General features: G+C 39.8%; 1 protein-coding gene across 4 annotated transcripts in view; it reads left to right on the forward strand.

Moving 5' to 3' along the window:
- Positions 1-19,298, forward strand: part of intu (inturned planar cell polarity protein) — a 46,332-nt gene that overhangs the window by 1,789 nt on the left and 25,245 nt on the right. For all 4 annotated transcript variants that reach the window (XM_060939464.1, XM_060939540.1, XM_060939308.1 and 1 more), the window contains 3 exons: positions 3,342-3,913; positions 7,518-7,603; positions 12,847-13,050. In XM_060939464.1, coding sequence (XP_060795447.1) covers positions 3,342-3,913; positions 7,518-7,603; positions 12,847-13,050 — 862 coding nt within the window. The remainder of the gene's footprint in view (positions 1-3,341; positions 3,914-7,517; positions 7,604-12,846; positions 13,051-19,298) is intronic.

Below are 19,298 nucleotides of genomic sequence, written 5' to 3' on the forward strand. Positions count from 1 at the left end.
GGGTGTACCCCGCCTTTCGCCCGTCGTCAGCTGGGATAGGCTCCAGCTTGCCTGCGACCCTGTAGAACAGGATAAAGCGGCTACAGATAATGAGATGAGATGAGAATAATTGAAAAAAACAAACAGTATAAACACTCAAACAAAATAAACAGTATAAACACTAGATAAGAACAAGACATAGACTAAACACTCAGGCAATATAAACAGTGTAAACACTAGATAAGAACTAAACACTCAAACAGACAATATAAACAGTATAAACACTCTAGATATGAACTAGACATAGACTAAACACTCATATATACATACACACACACACAAATTGGTTCAAATAACCAAACAGTCAAGGGCACTTGAGGTATAGCAGGTAAACATGAAACATGAAATAAGTAGTATAAACAAACTAGCAGCTGTTAAGATGAGGTAGTGCGGAATAGTGCAAATGAGCGAGGTAAAGTGAGACAAAAATATTACACTTGGTCATTTATTTATTGAGGAAAATATTACATATCTGTGAGTGGCAAAAGTATCTGATGCGACCACCTTGTGCAGCAATAACTGCAACTAAACATTTCCTGCACACCGGCTTGGAGGAATTTGAGCCCATTCCTCCGTACAGAACAGCTTCAACTCTGGGATGTTGGTGGGTTTCCTCACATGAACTGCTCGCTTCAGGTCCTTCCACAACATTTTGACTGGATTAAGGTCAGGACTTTGACTTGGCCATTCCAGAACATTAACTTTATTCTTCTTTAACCATTCTTTGGTAGAACAACTTGTGTGCTTAGGGTCATTGTCTTGCTGCATGACCCATCTTCTCTTGAGATTCAGTTCATGGATAGATGTCCTGACATTTTCCTTTAGAATTCGCTGGTATAATTCAGAATTCATTGTTCCATCACTGGAACAGATGCAGCAAAACAGGCCCAAACCATGATGCTATCACCGCCATGTTTCACAGATGGGATAAGGTTCTTATGCTGGAATGCAGTGTTTTCCTTTCTCCAAACATAATGCTTCTCATTTAAACCAAAAAGTTCTATTTTGGTCTCATCTGTCCACAAAACATTTTTCCAATAGCCTTCTGGCTTGTCCACATGATCTTTAGTAAACTACAGATGAGCAGCAATGTTCTTTTTAGAGGGCAGTGGCTTTCTCCTTGCAACCCTGCCATGCACACCATTGTTGTTCAGTGTTCTCCTGATAGTGGACTCATGAACATTAACATTAGCCAATGTGAGAGAGGTCTTCAGTTGCTTAGAAGTTACCCCGGGGTCCTTTGTGACCTCGCCGACTATTACATGCCTTGCTCTTGGAGTGATCTTTGTTGGTCAACCACTCCTGGTAACAATGGTCTTGAATTTCCTCCATTTGCATGCAATCTGTCTGACTGTGGATTGGTGGAGTCCAAACTCTTTAGAAATGGTTTGTAACCTTTTCCAGCCTGATGAGCAACAACGCTTTTTCTGAGGTCCTCAGAAATCTCCTTTGTTCGTGCCATGATACACTTCCACAAACATGTTGCGAAGCTCAGACTTTGATAGATCCCTGTTCTTTAAATAAAACAGGGTGCCCACTCACACCTGATTGTCATCCCATTGATTGAAAACACCTGACTCTAACATCACCTTCAAATTAACTGCTAATCCTAGATATTCACATACTTTTGCCACTCTCTGATATGTAATATTGGATCATTTTCTTCAATAAATAAATGATCGAGTATAATATTTTTGTCTCATTTGTTTAACTGGGTTCTCTTTATCTACTTTTAGAACTTGTGTGAAAATCTGATGATGTTTTAGGTCATATTTATGCAGAAATATAGAAAATTCTAAAGGGTTCACAAACTTTCAAGCACCACTGTATATAAAATATATAAAAGACATATATAGGACAAATATAAAAGTCCCCAGTGCATCATTCTAATGATCCAGACTTAAAGACTTTAGTGTAACACATTCAAGTAGAGTCTTGGTCCAGATAATCTGGATGAAAAAAAAAACCCCAAAACCAACCCTTCCTTTTTCCTGACTTTCAATTTTAAAGAAAGGTTCTGCTTCCAATTTAGAAAGCCATCCTTCATAAATAATTACATGCTGTTCCTCATCTTTACTGAATTCATGGACGTGGTTTTTTTAAGAGCTCACCACAGAAATGATGTGGTTCAGTTTAAAGAGAAAGGGAAGAAAACTTATGTTTAGGTGCATATTTGGTGTTATACTTTCTGCAGAGTGAGAGCATTCTGTACCGAAAGGATTTGTGGTGTGTGCGCAAGTTTTCTCTTAAGCAATCCATACACTTTATAATGCACCCTGTCAGTTCACCCTGTGCTCCCAGACTGTACTGCTGTGCGGTTCAAAATGACTATTAGATGAGGGCAAATGAGGGGAAAATGTAAAAACAATATGAGTTAAGGTCAAAGTGTGGTGTTTCAGATGGACTCATGTTGCCATTTTTATTAGATTTAAACTGGGTCATTGAGTTCAGTCAGAAAATTCTGACTTTTATACAGCTACGCACATGAAGATCATCACGTAATGCAAGTTTTAGAGACGAAATGGAAGGTTACGTTTTTAGCTAATGTGTGATAGTTCATAAAATTGGATGGCTGTTCACGATCATAGACTTTTACTACATCTATAAATGACCATTTGCCTTTTTTCATATATAAAAAAAAGTCTGACTGCAGGCTTTTGTCCTTTTTTTGTAATATTCTAATACTGTAGAATATTACATTTTATTCTATCCACATTCACTGGATATGAGCAGTCGCGCGCTCTGATTGGCTACTGTACTACTAGGCTATCAGCTCATATGCCGTGAGTAGAGGAAAACAAAATGGTGGCATGTGTTGCTGAATCAACCGAGGACAAAATAAAAACTCTACTTGAAAACAAAACCCCAAAAATACAAAAAAAAATTTAACAAAATATGGAATAAAAGTATTTGATGGTAAAAACGTATCTTTTTTATTTTTCAAGAATTATTATTATAGCATTTTTCACAAATTGCTACTGTCATTTCACCGGTTTGTTTACATTATAAGCAGAAATTATTTTGTCAGACATTTTGTATAAAGTTTTTATTTATCGAATTTGCAAAAAATAAAAATGCTCCGTTTCTCAAAATCCAGTGAAAATGGATAGAGTAAAACAGTTATTCCACTCAGTCTTGTCGTACATGGCTTATAGCCAAATGCTGTCAGCTCATGTACGACTCGATTTTGTGGAATAACTGTTAAATAGAGGGTCTAGGACTGTTTATACTGCAAGAACTGCATGACATATGGATATAATTGTGAAAATCTGAAATAATTATTGTGTATTTTTCTTTCATAGCGAGCTTGAGCCTGAGTGGCTGGATGACGTTCAGAAGAATGGGGAGCTCTTCTATCTGGAGCTGAGTGAGGGCGAAGAAGAAGCTGCACTCTCTCACATCACTGCCACTCAATCTGCTGCCACCAATCATGTGCGTTTCAGTGAAAAAGAGGCCGAGATAATCACTGACAAAGGCAGTAAAAAACGTGCAGACTCCAGCACAAAATCGCAACCGAAATTCAAGAAGCTTGCTAAAATCCTTGGACGCAAACGACGTCCATCTCAAAGAAGCAGGGCTGATGGGAAAAACGGCAGAGCTTCTCAACAACCGGCGTCCATTTTGAAGAACCAGACAGGGCAGCGGACAGGATTGGTGGTGCAGCAGCCGTATTTGAAAGATGTGTGTGTTTACATCAATCCTAAACGCCTGGGCAGTATGTCTCCTCCTCCTTCAGAGAAAGGAGGCTTGCTGGAGGCCTTATTGGGAGTGGTGCTCCGGGGAGGAGATGGTTTGGGCTGTAATGGGGAGAGACTTGTCATTCATGGACTGGTACCTCATAGTCCTGCTAGCAAGTGTGCACAGATTTTAATTGGTAAGGAGACTTAAGTTTCAGAACCTTTTAGATAAATAAACTACAAAAGAAAATTGACCTGATCTGTCGTAGGATTTAATCACTTCATAAAGTAGAGCAATATCAATTCATTTGCTGCATGTTAAAAGAAGAAGAAACCTTTATTATTTGTCACATGCACACTTCAAGCACATTTGAAATTCATCCTCTGCATTTAACCCATCTGAAGCAGTGAACACACGCACACACTCAGAGCAGTGGGCAGCCACACCAAAGCACCCGGGAAGCAGCCAGGGGTCAGGTACCTTGCTCAAGGGCACCTCAGCCCAAGGCCACCCCACATCAACCTAACTGCATGTCTTTGGATTGTGGGGGAAACCGGAGCACCCGGAGGAAACCCACGCAGACACGGGGAGAACATGCAAACTCCACACAGGCCCTCGCCGGCCGCTGGGTTCAAACCCGGAACCTTCTTGCTGTGAGGCGACCGTGCTAATCACTACGCCACCGTGCCGCCCCTTCATAGCCTCCCTTCACATGTCCTTCACTTTTCACCAGTCGCTTTTGCTCTCTTGGACTCCTGGCCACAGATTGCTGTGGCTACATTGACCAACTTTCTGTGGCTTCACTCAAGAGCCCCAAATAAAATAATCTTAATCCTGTAATGGACAGGGTGCCACTGGAGCAAGGCTAAAACAAGGGTGACTTGATTCCTTTTCTTAGCACTGATATGCAGTCTAGCAGCTGCATTTTGTACTAACTGAGGTGAAGAGGACTTATCCACATCTCCAATGTCTTGCAAAAGTATTCATCCCCCTTGGTGTTTGCCCTGTTTTGTCGCATTGCAAGCTGGAATCAAAATGGATTTTTGGGGGGTTAGCACCATTTGATTTACACAACATGCCTAACATTTTAAAGATGCAAATTGTTTTTAAATTGTGACACAAACAATAAGATGAAAAAAAACCCAGAAATCTGGAGTGTGCATAGGTATTCACCCCCTTTCGTATGAAACCCCTAAATAAGAGCTGGTCCAACCAGTTCACTTCATAAGATCCACCTATGTGCAATCAAGCTGTCACATGATCTGTCATGTGATGTCTGTATAAATCAACCTGTTCTGGAAGGACCCTGACTCTGCAGCACTACTAAGCAAGCAACATGAAAACCAAGGAGCTTCCAAACAGGTCAGAGACAAAGTTGTGGAGAAGTATAGATCAGGGTTGGGTCATAAAAAATATCCCAAGCCTTGACTATCCCATGGAGCACCATTAAATCCATTATAACAAAATGGAAAGAATATGTCACAACTACAAACCTGACAAAAGAAGGCCACCCACCAAAACTCAGACTGGGCAAGGACAGTATTAATCAGAGATGCAACAAAGACACCAAAGATAACACTGAAGGAACTGCAAAGATCCACAGTGGAGATGGGAGTATCTGTCCATAGGACCACTTTAAGCCATACACTCCACAGAGTGGGGCTTTATGGAAGAGTGGCCAGAAAAAAGCCATTGCTTAAAGAAAAAAAGTAAGAAAACACGTTTGGAGTTTGCCCAACAGCATGTGGCACACTCCCCAGACACATGGAAAAAGATTCTCTGGTCAAACGAGACTAAAATTGAACTTTTTGGCCATCATGGGAAATGCCATGTGTGGTGCAAACCCTAACACTTCCCATTGCCCTGAGAACACCATTCCTACAGTGAAGCATGGTGGTGGCAACATCATGCTGTGGGGATATTTTTCATCTGCAGGGACAGGAAAGCTGGTCAGGTCTGAAGGAAAGATGGATGGCACTAAATACAGGGTAATTCTGTAGGAAAACCTGTCTGAGTCGGCCAGGGTTTTGAGACTGGGACGAACATTCATTTTCCAGTAGGACAATGACCCTAAATATTCTGCTAAAGCTACACGGAGTGGTTTAGAGGGAAATATTTAAATGTCTTGGAACGGCCTAGTCAAAGCTCAGACCTCAATCCAATTGAGAATCTGTGGCATAACATGAAGATTGCTGGACACCAACACAACCCATCTAACTTGAAAGAGTTGGAGCAGTTTTGCCTCGAGGGAGGAATGGGCAAAAATCCCAGTGGCTAGATGTGCTAAGCTAATAGAGACATACCCCAAGAGACTTGCAGCTGTAATTGCAGCAAAAGGTGGCTCTACAAAGTGTTGACTTTGGGGGTGAATACCTATGCACATTCCAGATTTCTGTTATATATATTATTATATTTTATATATATATAAAATATATAATATATTTGTACCTTTTAAAGTGGTAGGCATGATGTGTAAATCAAATGGTGCTAACCCCCAAACAATCCATTTTAATTCCAGCTTGTAATGGTACAAAACAGGATAAACACTAAGGCAGATGAATACTTTTGCATGACACTGTATATATTACTCATTATAGTAAGCTAGATGAGATTAAATAAAAGCATGTGTAACTTTTTCCAGGTCTTAAAAATAAATGAACAGTTTGATGTAAGTAAAAAGTTGAAAGAAGCTACACTTCAGCCACAGCAAAATAAATTACCCCCCAAGCTTCCTAACATGACGTCTAACGTGTTGTGACAGTGGTCCGATGCTATTTATTATAGTGTTTGTAGATGGGTGGGCCAAAGAGAAAAACATCTGTTTTGTTCTCATTTAACTGGAGAAAATTATTTGCTTTCCAACTTTTGATATTTTCCAGGCACTCATTGATTGAGACACATTGCTTTAGTGAAGAATGTTGTAGTAAATTCAGCAACATGTCATCTTTTGGAGCTTTTATTTTATTTGCTATAAATCCAATGGGCGTCTGAAGACAGAAAACAGTCTCAGGCTCACAACAGAGTTATTTCTATTTACTGATCTAATGACAGGAGGTTTTACTGAATACAAATCAAAGCATCTATGGGGCATAGAAGACTAACTGGGAGATTCGGTGTTAGATGTTGATTTGTCTCAGATGTGTGGGTGTTAAAGTTTCGCCAACATCCTGCTTCAAAATGACATTCGGTTAAAATCCAGATGTAACAGTGTGCAGCGTTACTTGTTCTATCCATTTAAAATACACTAATGTTGATGTTTGACAGAGATCAGTATCATTTGGTAATAGTTACACTGGAATAATCCAGAAGTCCCTGAAAAGTAAAAGAAATGTCAGTGTTGCATATTTTCACGCAATTTTCTATGACCTTTTCATCCACACGAAATGACATGCGAGCGAAATCCACAGTAGTCCGACATGTCCAATTCCAGACACACCAAAGGGATTCCAATGGAATTACACAACTGAGTAAATCACCACAGGCTAGCATTTTACAAGTGGCTCTGAAATGCCTGGCCATGTTAAAGCAATTAGACCATTTAAATGTCTAAAATAACGCAGGGGAAATCTGTATAACTGAGATAGGAGTGCACAGATCTATGAAAAGCAGGTGGAGGAGGTTTTGGTTTGCAGAAGCACGATATCATGTGGAGTTTGATAGTGGATCTAAAAAACAGAATCAGAGTTACTTTTCCATATGCTAATCATATGGAGCAATGAATGAAGGCTTTTCTGTTTGTAGTGAAGATGATGTAGATGATATTTAACAACTTTCTCTCTCTTTTTTTCCTTTTTTTTTAGGTGACGTCCTAGTAGCTGTTGACGATGTGGATGTTACATCAGAGAATATTGAGAGAGTTCTGTCTTGTATTTCTGGACCAACACAGGTGTGTGTGTGTGTTTTTTCACACTGGTTAAGTAAAATACTTCAAACACATGGGGTACTCCAAGCAGAAACTTTGTAAAGGGGGCGACTGCAGGCTGACGCTCCAATACGCACGCTAATGAATAGCAAACAAAAGCATTCTCAGTTATTTGAAATAAATCATTTGTGATGGTACAAACACAAAAACAAGAACATGCATGTACACCACGTTAACTCACTGTTCAGGCTAATAAACGCAATCACAACATACAGATGGGTGACAAATTAAAGGAAAAACCAGTGGCCTTGTTATGCTGTGTGACAGCTATTTAGTTGTATTTTGCTGCCATGGTTTGAGTTCACATCCCCTTTTCGAGAGAAAAGTCAGTGAAAAACAATCCTGCAGTTCTTCTGACTGATGATCTTTATCTTATGCAGGCCTAGAAATTCATATATTTTTTCACCAGCCAGCCGGACTAGTTACCTTCCAAAGTAACTCGCCAAACAGAAAATCAACTAGCCATAGATTGAGTGGAATAACTATTTTATTCTATCCACATTCACTGGCTTTTGAGAAACAGAGCATTTTTAGTTTTATCCATCCATCTATTATGTGTAGCCGCTTATCCTGTGCAGGGTTGCGGGCAACCTGGAGCCTATCCCAGCTGACTACAGGCGAGAGGCGGGGTACACCCTGGACAAGTCGCCAGGTCATCACAGGGCTGACACATAGACACAGACAACCATTCACACTCACATTCACACCTACGGTCAATTTAGAGTCACCAGTTAACCTAACCTGCATGTCTTTGGACTGTGGGGGAAACCGGAGCACCCGGAGGAAACCCACGCGGACACGGGGAGAACATGCAAACTCCACACAGAAAGGCCCTCGCCGGCCGCTGGGCTCAAACCCGGACCTTCTTGCTGTGAGGTGAGAATGCTAGCCACTACACCACTTTTTTTTTTTTTGCAAATTCGATAAATAAAATCTTTATACAAAATGTCTAACAAAATAATTTCCGCTTAGAATGTAAACAAACCGGCAAAATGACTAGCAATTTGTGAAAAATGCTATTATAATAATAATTCTTGAAAAAAAAGATACATTCTTACTATCAAATACTTTCATTCCATATTTTGCTGCTTTTTTATTTTGGGGGGGTGGTTCATTTTCGAGTAGAGTTTTTATTTCATGCTCGGTTGGTTCAGCAACACGCGCCGCCATTTTGTTTTTCTCTACTCACGGTATATGAGCTGATATCCTAGTAGTAGACTAGCCAATCCGAGTGCACAATTGCTCATATCCAGTGAATGTGGATAGAACAAAAACAGCTAATACTATCCCTGGGTAATCATTTCTTACAATCCATAATAGTAAATAAAGTCTGCCTGGAAACCCACACCCTTACTGTACAGCAACTCTGAGGCACACCACCATAATACGACTATAAAAGTTAAGTTGTAGTTATCTACAGATGCTGTACATTAGACGTTTCATGAGGTCCCCTCTGCACTGTTATGGGAGTCAGTGGACCAGTATTTACTGCCCTTTTTAAAATCCTCAAAGATTCAAAAGAACAAATTTTGTAGATTATTTACTTGTTTCTGTATTTTATTATCGTCAGTGTTTTATTATCTCTCAGGGATAATAGTGGTTTTTTAAGCAAAGCCTCTACGTTGGACAGAAAGCACGCTAGTCTCCAACAGCAACCGAATATAAACCATGCCTGAGGAACGCAATTAGAAACAGCTTCTGCATTTGATCTGTTTAACGTGTTGTTTTGTTTTTAGCACTTCCACGCAACTGAGTTTGCCGAGGAGTTGAAAAGCTTGAGGCACAAATGTATGGTTTCATGCTGAATTCTGTAAATCTTTTAGACATACACTGGAGGTCACCTCTGCAATTTTAATGGATACTTGTAAAAGGGTGGAGGTCCTAAATACAGCTTCAGGATTTTGGTGCACTTGGTGGCCCTTACTATGCAGTGTATTTTAAATAATTTCAGAGCTCTCCACCTGGCTTTAAGGAAATCGGTTCACACTATAATCAATTTTAGGAAATTTTCAATGTAACTGAGAGAAATTACATTTCATTTTTTAATAATGAAAACATAATGATTTGGATCATCCAGAGATTTTTTTGGTTTGGAAATAGGTGGGAGATTTTCTAAATGGCATGTTAACGTGGAGAATAATTTTTGCTGCCAATCTGGGGGAAAAAATAAACCCAAATCCGAAAATCTAAAACTGAACTTCAAATAGCAGCCATGTAGTTATGGGTTGGGATGCAGCAACCAGCCTTTTCAGCAAGTGCTCATAGAAAAGGATTAGGTTTCATTAAAATGTCTTATTAAAAGCAACGCAAAACCAATTAATCCCTTAAACACAGACTGTTGGTTATGAAGTGCAGAGTAGCTAAATCAGCAAAAGGTTACGTGATATGTAGCCACCATATGCTACCCTGAGTTAATGGGAGGTCTGTAGAGAAAAAAAAATCAAGTGCCCTTTAATTTTATGAGGCTTTTAAGAGCAAGTCAGAGAACGTTATTCGTGAATGTCTTTTGTACTTGGCAACATGATTTCAGGTGTAACAGATGAGGCCTGGTTTGTAAACCCTAACATTATCATTTACATCATATATTCTTGTGTATGTGTACTTTTGCTTAAACCCAGGTTTTTTCATGTTTTGTTAATCCACATTTAAGTTTCGTATATAGGAATATCGATTGGGTATATCAGGGTATGTACCGTACTGAATCATTTTCATCCGTACACGGAGTTATCTTGTTTTCCTATATGTACGCTTATGTCCCACAAAACATTTCCTCTGATCTCTCCCCAAGCCGTTTCTGTTCGGCTCAGCAGCCTGAAAAACATCGGAATGTGGATTACATGGTCGTGTCGCCAGTGTAGTGATGGCGGTTATGGCACAGCTCAGATTTGGAGGCCACAGGAAAAGTGTTATTACTCTGCGGATGGGGAAGTGGAGGGGGAGAAAGGGACAGATTAAAGGATGGGAGCATAAAGTGAATTACACCAAAAAAGTCCGAGAAGAGGCACAAAAACAATTTCCTTTCATTTTCTCAGGTCTGTTTTACTGTTGCGAAACAGCAGAATATTGCCATGTTTCGGTTAGGGTTCTCGGATACAAAGACAGTCCAGACCAATATGGTGTTTTAACAACGATGGACTGAAAATGATGTTTGTCAGCATTTCTTCGGCATAGTGACATCACCAAGAAAAACACAGAACTATATTCTTGACCACTGCACAAACAACAAATGCTGCATTGTGGGTTTTTTTTGGTAAAACATATTATCCTGAGGTCAGAGTAGTGGTTCAGCCTGAATCAAAATGGCCGGTTTCTGTTTGTTGGATTTTGCTTGCTAAAGGCCTGTAGATGATTGTGGAGCCCTCACCATTCAGCGGCGTTTCAGTGGTTTTACTGCGGCGTCATGTCTCAGTGCACGAAGTGACAAAATTCTTCCAGATTTTAGATGCACAATAAAAGTTATTTTATATATAATTGACCATCACAGTCAGTGGTTGGCACTTGGTAAACACTTTAGCCAATCAATCAGAGGTTTTATTGTCTTTTTAGCCTTCTGAAAAATATATATTTTTTCATGAATTCAGTATCTTAAGAATGTGGTCTGCTTGTAATGTATTTATTATAAGGGGCAAAGTAATTACAGTTCTACACTTATAGTAAGTCATTTGTCTTCATTTCATAATTGTGATCATCTTGAACCAGGTGGTTAGCTTTTGAAATGAACTCTAATTGCTATTAGTATGTATTAAAGTGCCATTCCACCATTGGATGTATTTTTTTGGCATAAAATACAATATATTTTATGACAACATGACTAGACAGAGAAATCTTTTAGCTTCAAAATGATATATCAAACACAATTTTTTGACAACGACAAGTATATTAATTTTGCGACCAAAGTCACCTACCCTTTTAATTTCCGCGCGGTAGTGAAACGTGATGTCATCGGCAGGTTCCCCTTCTTGTGTACCACGTCACGTGTGACGTGGCACAGATTATCAGCAATGGCGGATAGAACGCGATTGTCAGCTTCGGAAAAGAAGCGAAGGAAAACAGCAAGTGATGCCCAAAGGAGACGGTCGATGGTGAATATCGGCACAGCAATCGACAAGTGGAAATCGCGTTCTATCCGCCATTGCTGATAATCTGTGCCACGTCACACGTGACGTGGTACACAAGAAGGGGAACCTGCCGATGACATCACGTTTCACTACCGCGCGGAAATTAAAAGGGTAGGTGACTTTGGTCGCAAAATTAATATACTTGTCGTCGTCAAAAAATTATGTTTGATATATCATTTTGAAGCTAAAAGATTTCTCTGTCTAGTCATGTTGTCATAAAATATATTGTATTTTATGCCAAAAAAATACATCCAATGGTGGAATGGCACTTTAACTGCTTTGAGACTAGTGTGCATTCCCAGTACTAACTTTTAAACCAACCCTCGGATGAATTTTTTTCTACAACTCTGTCTCCACACATTGGTACAACTCAGCTTGTTTCTGGTCAGTGTGTGGAAACTAGGTGTCAGCTTCTGGAATCACTCAGTGCTTGAAATAATCACTTAAACATGAGGCCAATCCAAGCATTATCCACTTTGAATAAAATAATGATGAATCTCTTGATGAATAAATGTAAATGTAATGAATGTCCAGTACACTACTGGTGCTGTTGTTAACCATTACTAACCTTCTGTTCAGCTTTCGCTGTTCTCTCTCTCTCTCTCTCTCTCTCTCTCTCTCTCGAATATGCTCCACTCACTGCAGTTTTGCTCTGAGTCTTACAAAGAACTGAATTTGGCTTTTTCACAGCACTGATGCAACATCTGTCCATTTTCCTCATCACTGCAAAATGACCATTTAATGGCTGCAGTATAAATTTTTCTAGGGCACAGCAATAGTTTGTCAAATTTTCCTTTTCTTTGCCTTTTCTCAGCATTTATTCAGTTGCTAATTTCTCACTAAATTCCCTCCAATATACCCGAACTGCAGCACGACCCTGAGAGAAAACAAACTGAACCATTGGATTTAACACAGCACAGTGAGAGTTTTTCGATTTGGATAATATACGTTAGTGTTCATTTAATATTTTGTCAGCCTTATACTAGTATATTTATTACTGACTGCCTTAGTTTAAGTACTGTTTTGTTTATTTGTGCTATAGTGTGATGATCAGGGAGTGTTAATTCATGTTCTCTGGCCATTTATCAGGTGCATTTGACTCTGGAGACTGGCATTGCAGGCACTGTAATGGACTCGGAGGTGCCGAGACCGAGACCCGCTGCTCCGGTCAGCCAGCTGGTGCGTCTCCTCTGGGGTGAAGACACCACAGAGCTGCAGATGAGTGTAGCACATATTCCTCACATCGTCATGTACCTGTCGCTCAAACTTGACTCCGAGTCGTCTCAGGAGGAGGTCAGTGATTCTGTTGTTTTCAGTCGTGTCAGTACTTTAAGTGAGAAAGGTGGGGTTTACATTAGACCGTATCAGCGGATCATCAGATTAACGTTTTTAAAACGATTAGCGTGCACACAGCAACACCAATACATGATTCGCGTGCACACAGCAACGCCAATACACGGATACGCTCGGCTCCGCAGGCATCCTGCGCTCCAAATCACTCCGCCCTGAACAGCGAGTGCCCTCTGGAGGGTGCACACTCCAGCCCTGCGCAGCTCACAGAGCACGCGAGTGAAGTGCACAAGCTGTGATTTGGGACTGAGCCGCTGTGTGTGTGATCCCAGCGCATATCACTTACCACTTGCAAGTGGAAGGATGGCAAGCCTAAAGACAATCAAAACTACACAATGGGCAGTATTTGCATCAGTATTTGCAGTATTTTCATACTTTTATACTCTTTAATGAAAGGTGATACAAGGCGGAAGTCCGCGCCATTTTTCAGCAGTCGCGTCACATGACCAACGCCAGCGAATCAGGAAGGTGGATGTCACAGTGAAGTTGTCCAATGAGACGCCAGCTAGAGCTCAGCACAGCGTATCCGCGTATTCTCAATGTTTACACAGCACCGGACCAGACACGATCTGGATTGAATACGTGGACGCTGGCGGATTCCCGTTTCCCGGCGTTTCCAGGCGGTTTAATGTAAACGGACAGTGCATCCGCGAAGAAAACGAGACAGATACGGTCTAATGTAAACTTGGCCAAAGTCAGAAAAAATAGCGTGCTTTCATTTTATGAGACATTAACAGAGCAAGTCAGAGATCATTTACAGACATCTGTGCATTCATTTTTCATTTGGCAAAATGATTTCAGCGCTGCCTCGAGAGAAAAAATATTATCTTTTCAAACACTGGATTTAACAACACTGTGAATTAATTTCGTGACTTTAGATTTATCTTGAAATACCCCTATGATTTGTCTGCTAGAGGAGTGTATTTGGATGTGAATAATGTACAAGGTTACTGCTCAATTAATTCATGTCATCATTATTATGTCAGCTTTATGTATTTATTATGAATGCGCTGTTTCTTCACTGTCCCACTGTCTAATATCATGTTTTATTGAGCTGTGCTGTAACTACTGCTGGTGTTCATCCAACTTTGGCTATAGGTTACTCCAGCATGTTTCATTGGCATGCTTGTGTATTTGGGTATTAGTGTTAGTATTGCACACAGAATGGCTGTTGATGGAAAATTCAAGCTTGTATATTAATTGTGGTTAAGGTGGTTAATTGTGTGTACAGTACAAGTCAAAAGTTTGTACACCCCTACTCATTCATAGGTTTTTCTGTATTTTGACTATTTTCTACATTGTAGAACAACACTGAAGACATCAAAACTATGAACTAACATATGAAACATATATGGAATTATTGGTATTATCTTAAGCAGCTTAATGAGGTAGTCATCTGGAATGCTTTTCAGTTAATAGGTGTGCCTCACCAAAACTTAATTAGTGCACTTTCTTGCTTTCTTAATGCATGTGAGATAAACAGTAAATAGTAAATAATAAAAATACAATAAATAGCCCTATCCCACAACTGTAGTAATCCATATTATGTCAAGCACCACTCGACTAAGTAAAGAGGAACGACATCCATCATTACTTTAAGACATGAAGTGACTTTTAATGCATAAAAACAAGGGGAAAAAAACCCATTGAATTAGGTGTGTCCAAACTTTGACTGGTACTGTATATTTCTGGAATCTCTCCTCAGTTAATGCTTATTAAGTAAATTACAAAGAACTATGTACAACGGTGCTATTAGAGAATATTTTGTACCAGTAGGTGTGTTGGAAGTATTAAAAAATGAGTGAAAGGCTCAATTTTTCTGCCTCACATCATAATCTAAACCTTTCATCAGTTAATTTCTGCCAGAAGGAGCTGCAGGAGCATTGACTCCACACATCAGCTGTATAAAACAGTGTTTTCACTCAGCAGCACCAGGAGATGAGTTTACCCTGAAGTATTTATAACATCACACTGACAGTCTATTAATAACATCTGGGAACTCCTGGGAGGATCAGTCAGGCTTGTTAGTGCCATGAAACACTCGTTTCGATTTAAATTTATGCAAAGCTGGAATTACAGTGAAACTTTGAGAGAGCCGAGTCTTGGAAGTTCTCAGCTGAAACATTTCCAAACTCTTAAAGTCCAGTCTCAAGTAGTAAATCACTCAGAATGAAGGGGTACACACCTCCAAAATGACAGTATTGTGCACAATATAAAGCATGGAGCATTAAGGTAAGGTTTACTGAGTACATGTAAAATGTTCTGTAACTAGATTTATTTGAATCTTCCAAAATATTTGAACTGAGCTGATTTACGGCACAGTTACTGCAGTGTGTGTGCGCGCGCTTGTTCATGAGCCTCACTTCCTGTCGGTCCAACTATTCTCCCTACTCGCTGTCTGTATCTCAAATTCATTGTCCTACTAACATTTGTGCGGATCCAGTTTTGTAAAGGTCCTTCCTCTTAAGGCTCTTAAATTTGATGTGTTTAGGTTTTGTTTTGTCTTGGGCGCTTCATGCACCACAAACACAAAAACATCAGTTTTGAACTTGAAGCTCAGAATAAACACATTCTTCTCTGTCAGTTCATCTTTAAACATTCTATGGACTTTTCCTTTTTTGTACAAGTCATACTATCACTCCTCTAATTAGACCAGAGAACGTTAATGTCTTCGTCTCTGTGGCTAGTCACTGGTCTGATGAGCTGCCTTCAGCTAAATAATGTACATAAATGCACAAGTTTTAATAAACTGCATCTTCTACAGAAGCCAAGATGATTTATGTGTAGAAATCTGGAGTTGCTGAACTTTTACATATACAGTATTTTTTTTTTCCTGTGCAGTCTTTCCTAGGTCCACATCTGGACCACAGTTGGCCAGTAGGTGAACTCTGATATAGATCCCTGTTTGCTTGTAACAGCTCAAATTGAACGCTAAACCAAACCGATCAATTATCTTGTGGTTCCTCACATCATTAAACAGCCTTTACAGGATACAAGAGCAAATTTTAAAATCCAAAGTGTTCCCCTAAACTTTTTACTCCCTATTTGCTTCAAGTTTAAACCACTGATGGATCTGAGCTCCTTGGCTGTGTTATACAGGTTTTATGCTTAAAAAAATGTCCAGCATTTTACACTGTTTAACTACAATTAGGCAGTTTGAAACATGGCTTTACATTCTGACTCTTTCACATGATATACACAGCTTCTATGTTTGTGTCTGTGTGCATGAATGTGTATATATATATATATATATATATATATATATATATATATATACACTGGGTGTGATTTCCTTGGGGGGATGGGGGGATCATCCCCCTCTCTGGTTTTTATCTCTGCTGAAAAAAAATCCTCGGGGACAACCCCGTCAATAAAACAAACAAACCAAAAAAAAAGTTGACATGACAGGCATGTTGTGACACAGTTTTCTATGGTCTACATTGCACGCACTTTCAAAATGACCCGAAGTGGCAGCTTTGATGTTCACGAACGTCCCCAGCAAATAGATACATTGTAGATAATAACAATATCTTTGCGTTTTATGCAGGGATGCAAACAGCGCGCCTTTTGGCGGATGCCGCCTTTTTCACGGCCGATTTTTTTTTTAGGGGGGGCATTGGAGTGTCTGATTATAGTTTCAAAGTAAATTCTGTATTAAAATTACTAAATAAGCAAATCCGTTACAGTCCATGAAACAGGAAGTATAAGGATGAGAAAAAAAAACAGTTTAAATCGGAAAGCTGCGCACAATGTGAACTGCGCCATCAGAGCAAACTGTTCATTTAGTATTCATGTATTTTAGTGATTTTCGAGTCACTGTCCATTTAATCCGGAGGGAGAGAAACATCACAGCAACGCGACAAGCAATGCGAACTTTGTTGTGTGTTAGTGTTCGTGTATTTAGTCAGAGAGATAGGAAGATGAATTTACTATCTCTGGTTTAGTGTTTGTTTTCATTTAGTGTTATTCATTTGATATCATCGGATGTTATTGAGCTGTTAGCCTATTGTTACCTTAATTTTGTGATGTTTCATGATTTAAAAAAAAAAACATCCCCCCTTCTGGTTTTTTGACAAATCGCACCCTGTATATATATATATATATATATATATATATATATCTTTGTGAGGACCAAAAATACCAGATGTCCTCATAATGATAGGATAGGATAGTGTCAAATGTGTCACACCTGCTAATCACAAAAATACAGTGTTTTAGTGGAAACGCTAAAGGAGCCAAAAGATTTCTCACTCGGCACCGAGGTTATGGTTAGGGTTGGCTTCCATTGTGTCAATGTTTATGTGCGCGCGCGCACCTAAGGAATTAGTGGTTTTGTGTTTTGTTATGTCCCCATGAGACCCTTTTACATTCTCGTTTTCAGTCCTGCTCTTGTTTCTTTTAGGTTTCTAAAAGTGAAGTGTCCTGTTATGCATACTAATCAGAACTCAGTAAAAGGGGGTCCCCAACTTTCTATCTTTCTGAATAAATCAGCATTGCTTCATTCTTCAGTCTCCTTTATTTTAAACTAGAGCAAAGGTTCTTTTTATAGAGCGTGTTTGTCTTTCTGTGAAAAACGGCTTATTTTCCTGTTGGCTCATTCTGAATCAAGGTTATAGAAATGTCTAAAGATAGAAATGAATGCAACCAGCAGGCCATTGTTTATTACCTCGACATTAAAAACTTTTCTACAGTATCACTGACCCAGCTATTGTATGTTGTTTTAATATGTGTGCGCCATGGCCTCTGTCACTGTGGCAGTCGTAAATCATTGATTGAGCCTGAGGTCCCTTGCGAAGCTATTTGAGTCTTAAAATTCAAACAATATGACAAATTAATTCTGAGCTACATTTAAATCAGGTCGTGTTCACTGTGTTGTAAGAACATTCCATAAATCGCCCGATTTAGTGAGATATACGACTTCTAAGTTTACAGAGTCTACATTTGATGCTAGGTCTGGTTAATTCTGTGTTGACTGTGATTTAACATAATTTCTTTACAGTTGATGCAGTATGTAATTGCAGTTGAATTTTAGTAGTTTACCAACACATCTGGAGCAAAATGCGTTCATAGCGCTAACTAGGTAAATTGTTGTTCTTGTTTGTTAGCTAGCATACGCTTGGCTTCCATATCTTACCACACTGAAAGCTTTTATTAGTTCTGTGTGAATGTACAACCTCAATTCTAAAAAAGTTGGGACACTGTCTCATCTCATTATCTGTAGCCGCTTTATCCTGTTCTACAGGGTCGCAGGCAAGCTGGAGCCTATCCCAGCTGACTATGGGCGAAAGGCAGGGTACACCCTGGACAAGTCGCCAGGTCATCACAGGGCTGACACATAGACACAGACAACCATTCACACTCACATTCACACCTACGGTCAATTTAGAGTCACCAGTTAACCTAACCTGCATGTCTTTGGACTGTGGGGGAAACCGGAGCACCCGGAGGAAACCCACGTGGACACGGGGAGAACATGCAAACTCCGCACAGAAAGGCCCTCGCCGGCCACGGGGCTCGAACCCGGACCTTCTTGCTGTGAGGCGACAGCGCTAACCACTACACCACCGTGCCGCCCAGAAATTTTATTGTTTTGTGAAAAATATACATGCTCATTTTGAATTTGATGTCAGCAACACATTTCAAAAAAGTTGGAACAGGGCAACAGAAGGCTGAAAAAGTTGTGTAATGCTAAAAAAAAAAACCTCATTTGGTTACTTGGCAACAGGTCAGATTGAGTATAAAAAGAGCATCTCAGAGAGGCGGAGTCTCTCAGAAGTAAAGATGGGGAGGGGTTCACTGCTCTGTGAAAGACTGTGTGGGCAAACAGTGCAACAAGAATTTGGGCATCACATCGTCTATGGTACATAATATCATTAAAAGTTTCAGAGAATCTGGAGAAATCTCTGTCTGCAAGAGACAAGGCTGAAAACTGACATTGGATGCCTGTGATCTTCAGGCCCTCAGGCGACATTGCATTAAAAGCAGACACGTGTCTGTAGTGAAAATCACTGTATGGGCTCAGGAACACTTCAGAAAACCATCATCTGTGAAAATGGTTCATTACTGCATCCACAAATGCAAGTTAAAACCAGATATAAACAATATCCAGAAACACCGGCGCCTTCTCTGGGCCCGAGCTCTTTTACAATGGACTGAGGTGAAGTGGAAAATTGTCCCAAGGTCTGATGAAT

Source organism: Neoarius graeffei, chromosome 1 (genome assembly GCF_027579695.1).
Source record: "Neoarius graeffei isolate fNeoGra1 chromosome 1, fNeoGra1.pri, whole genome shotgun sequence".
Classification (NCBI taxonomy): domain Eukaryota; kingdom Metazoa; phylum Chordata; class Actinopteri; order Siluriformes; family Ariidae; genus Neoarius; species Neoarius graeffei.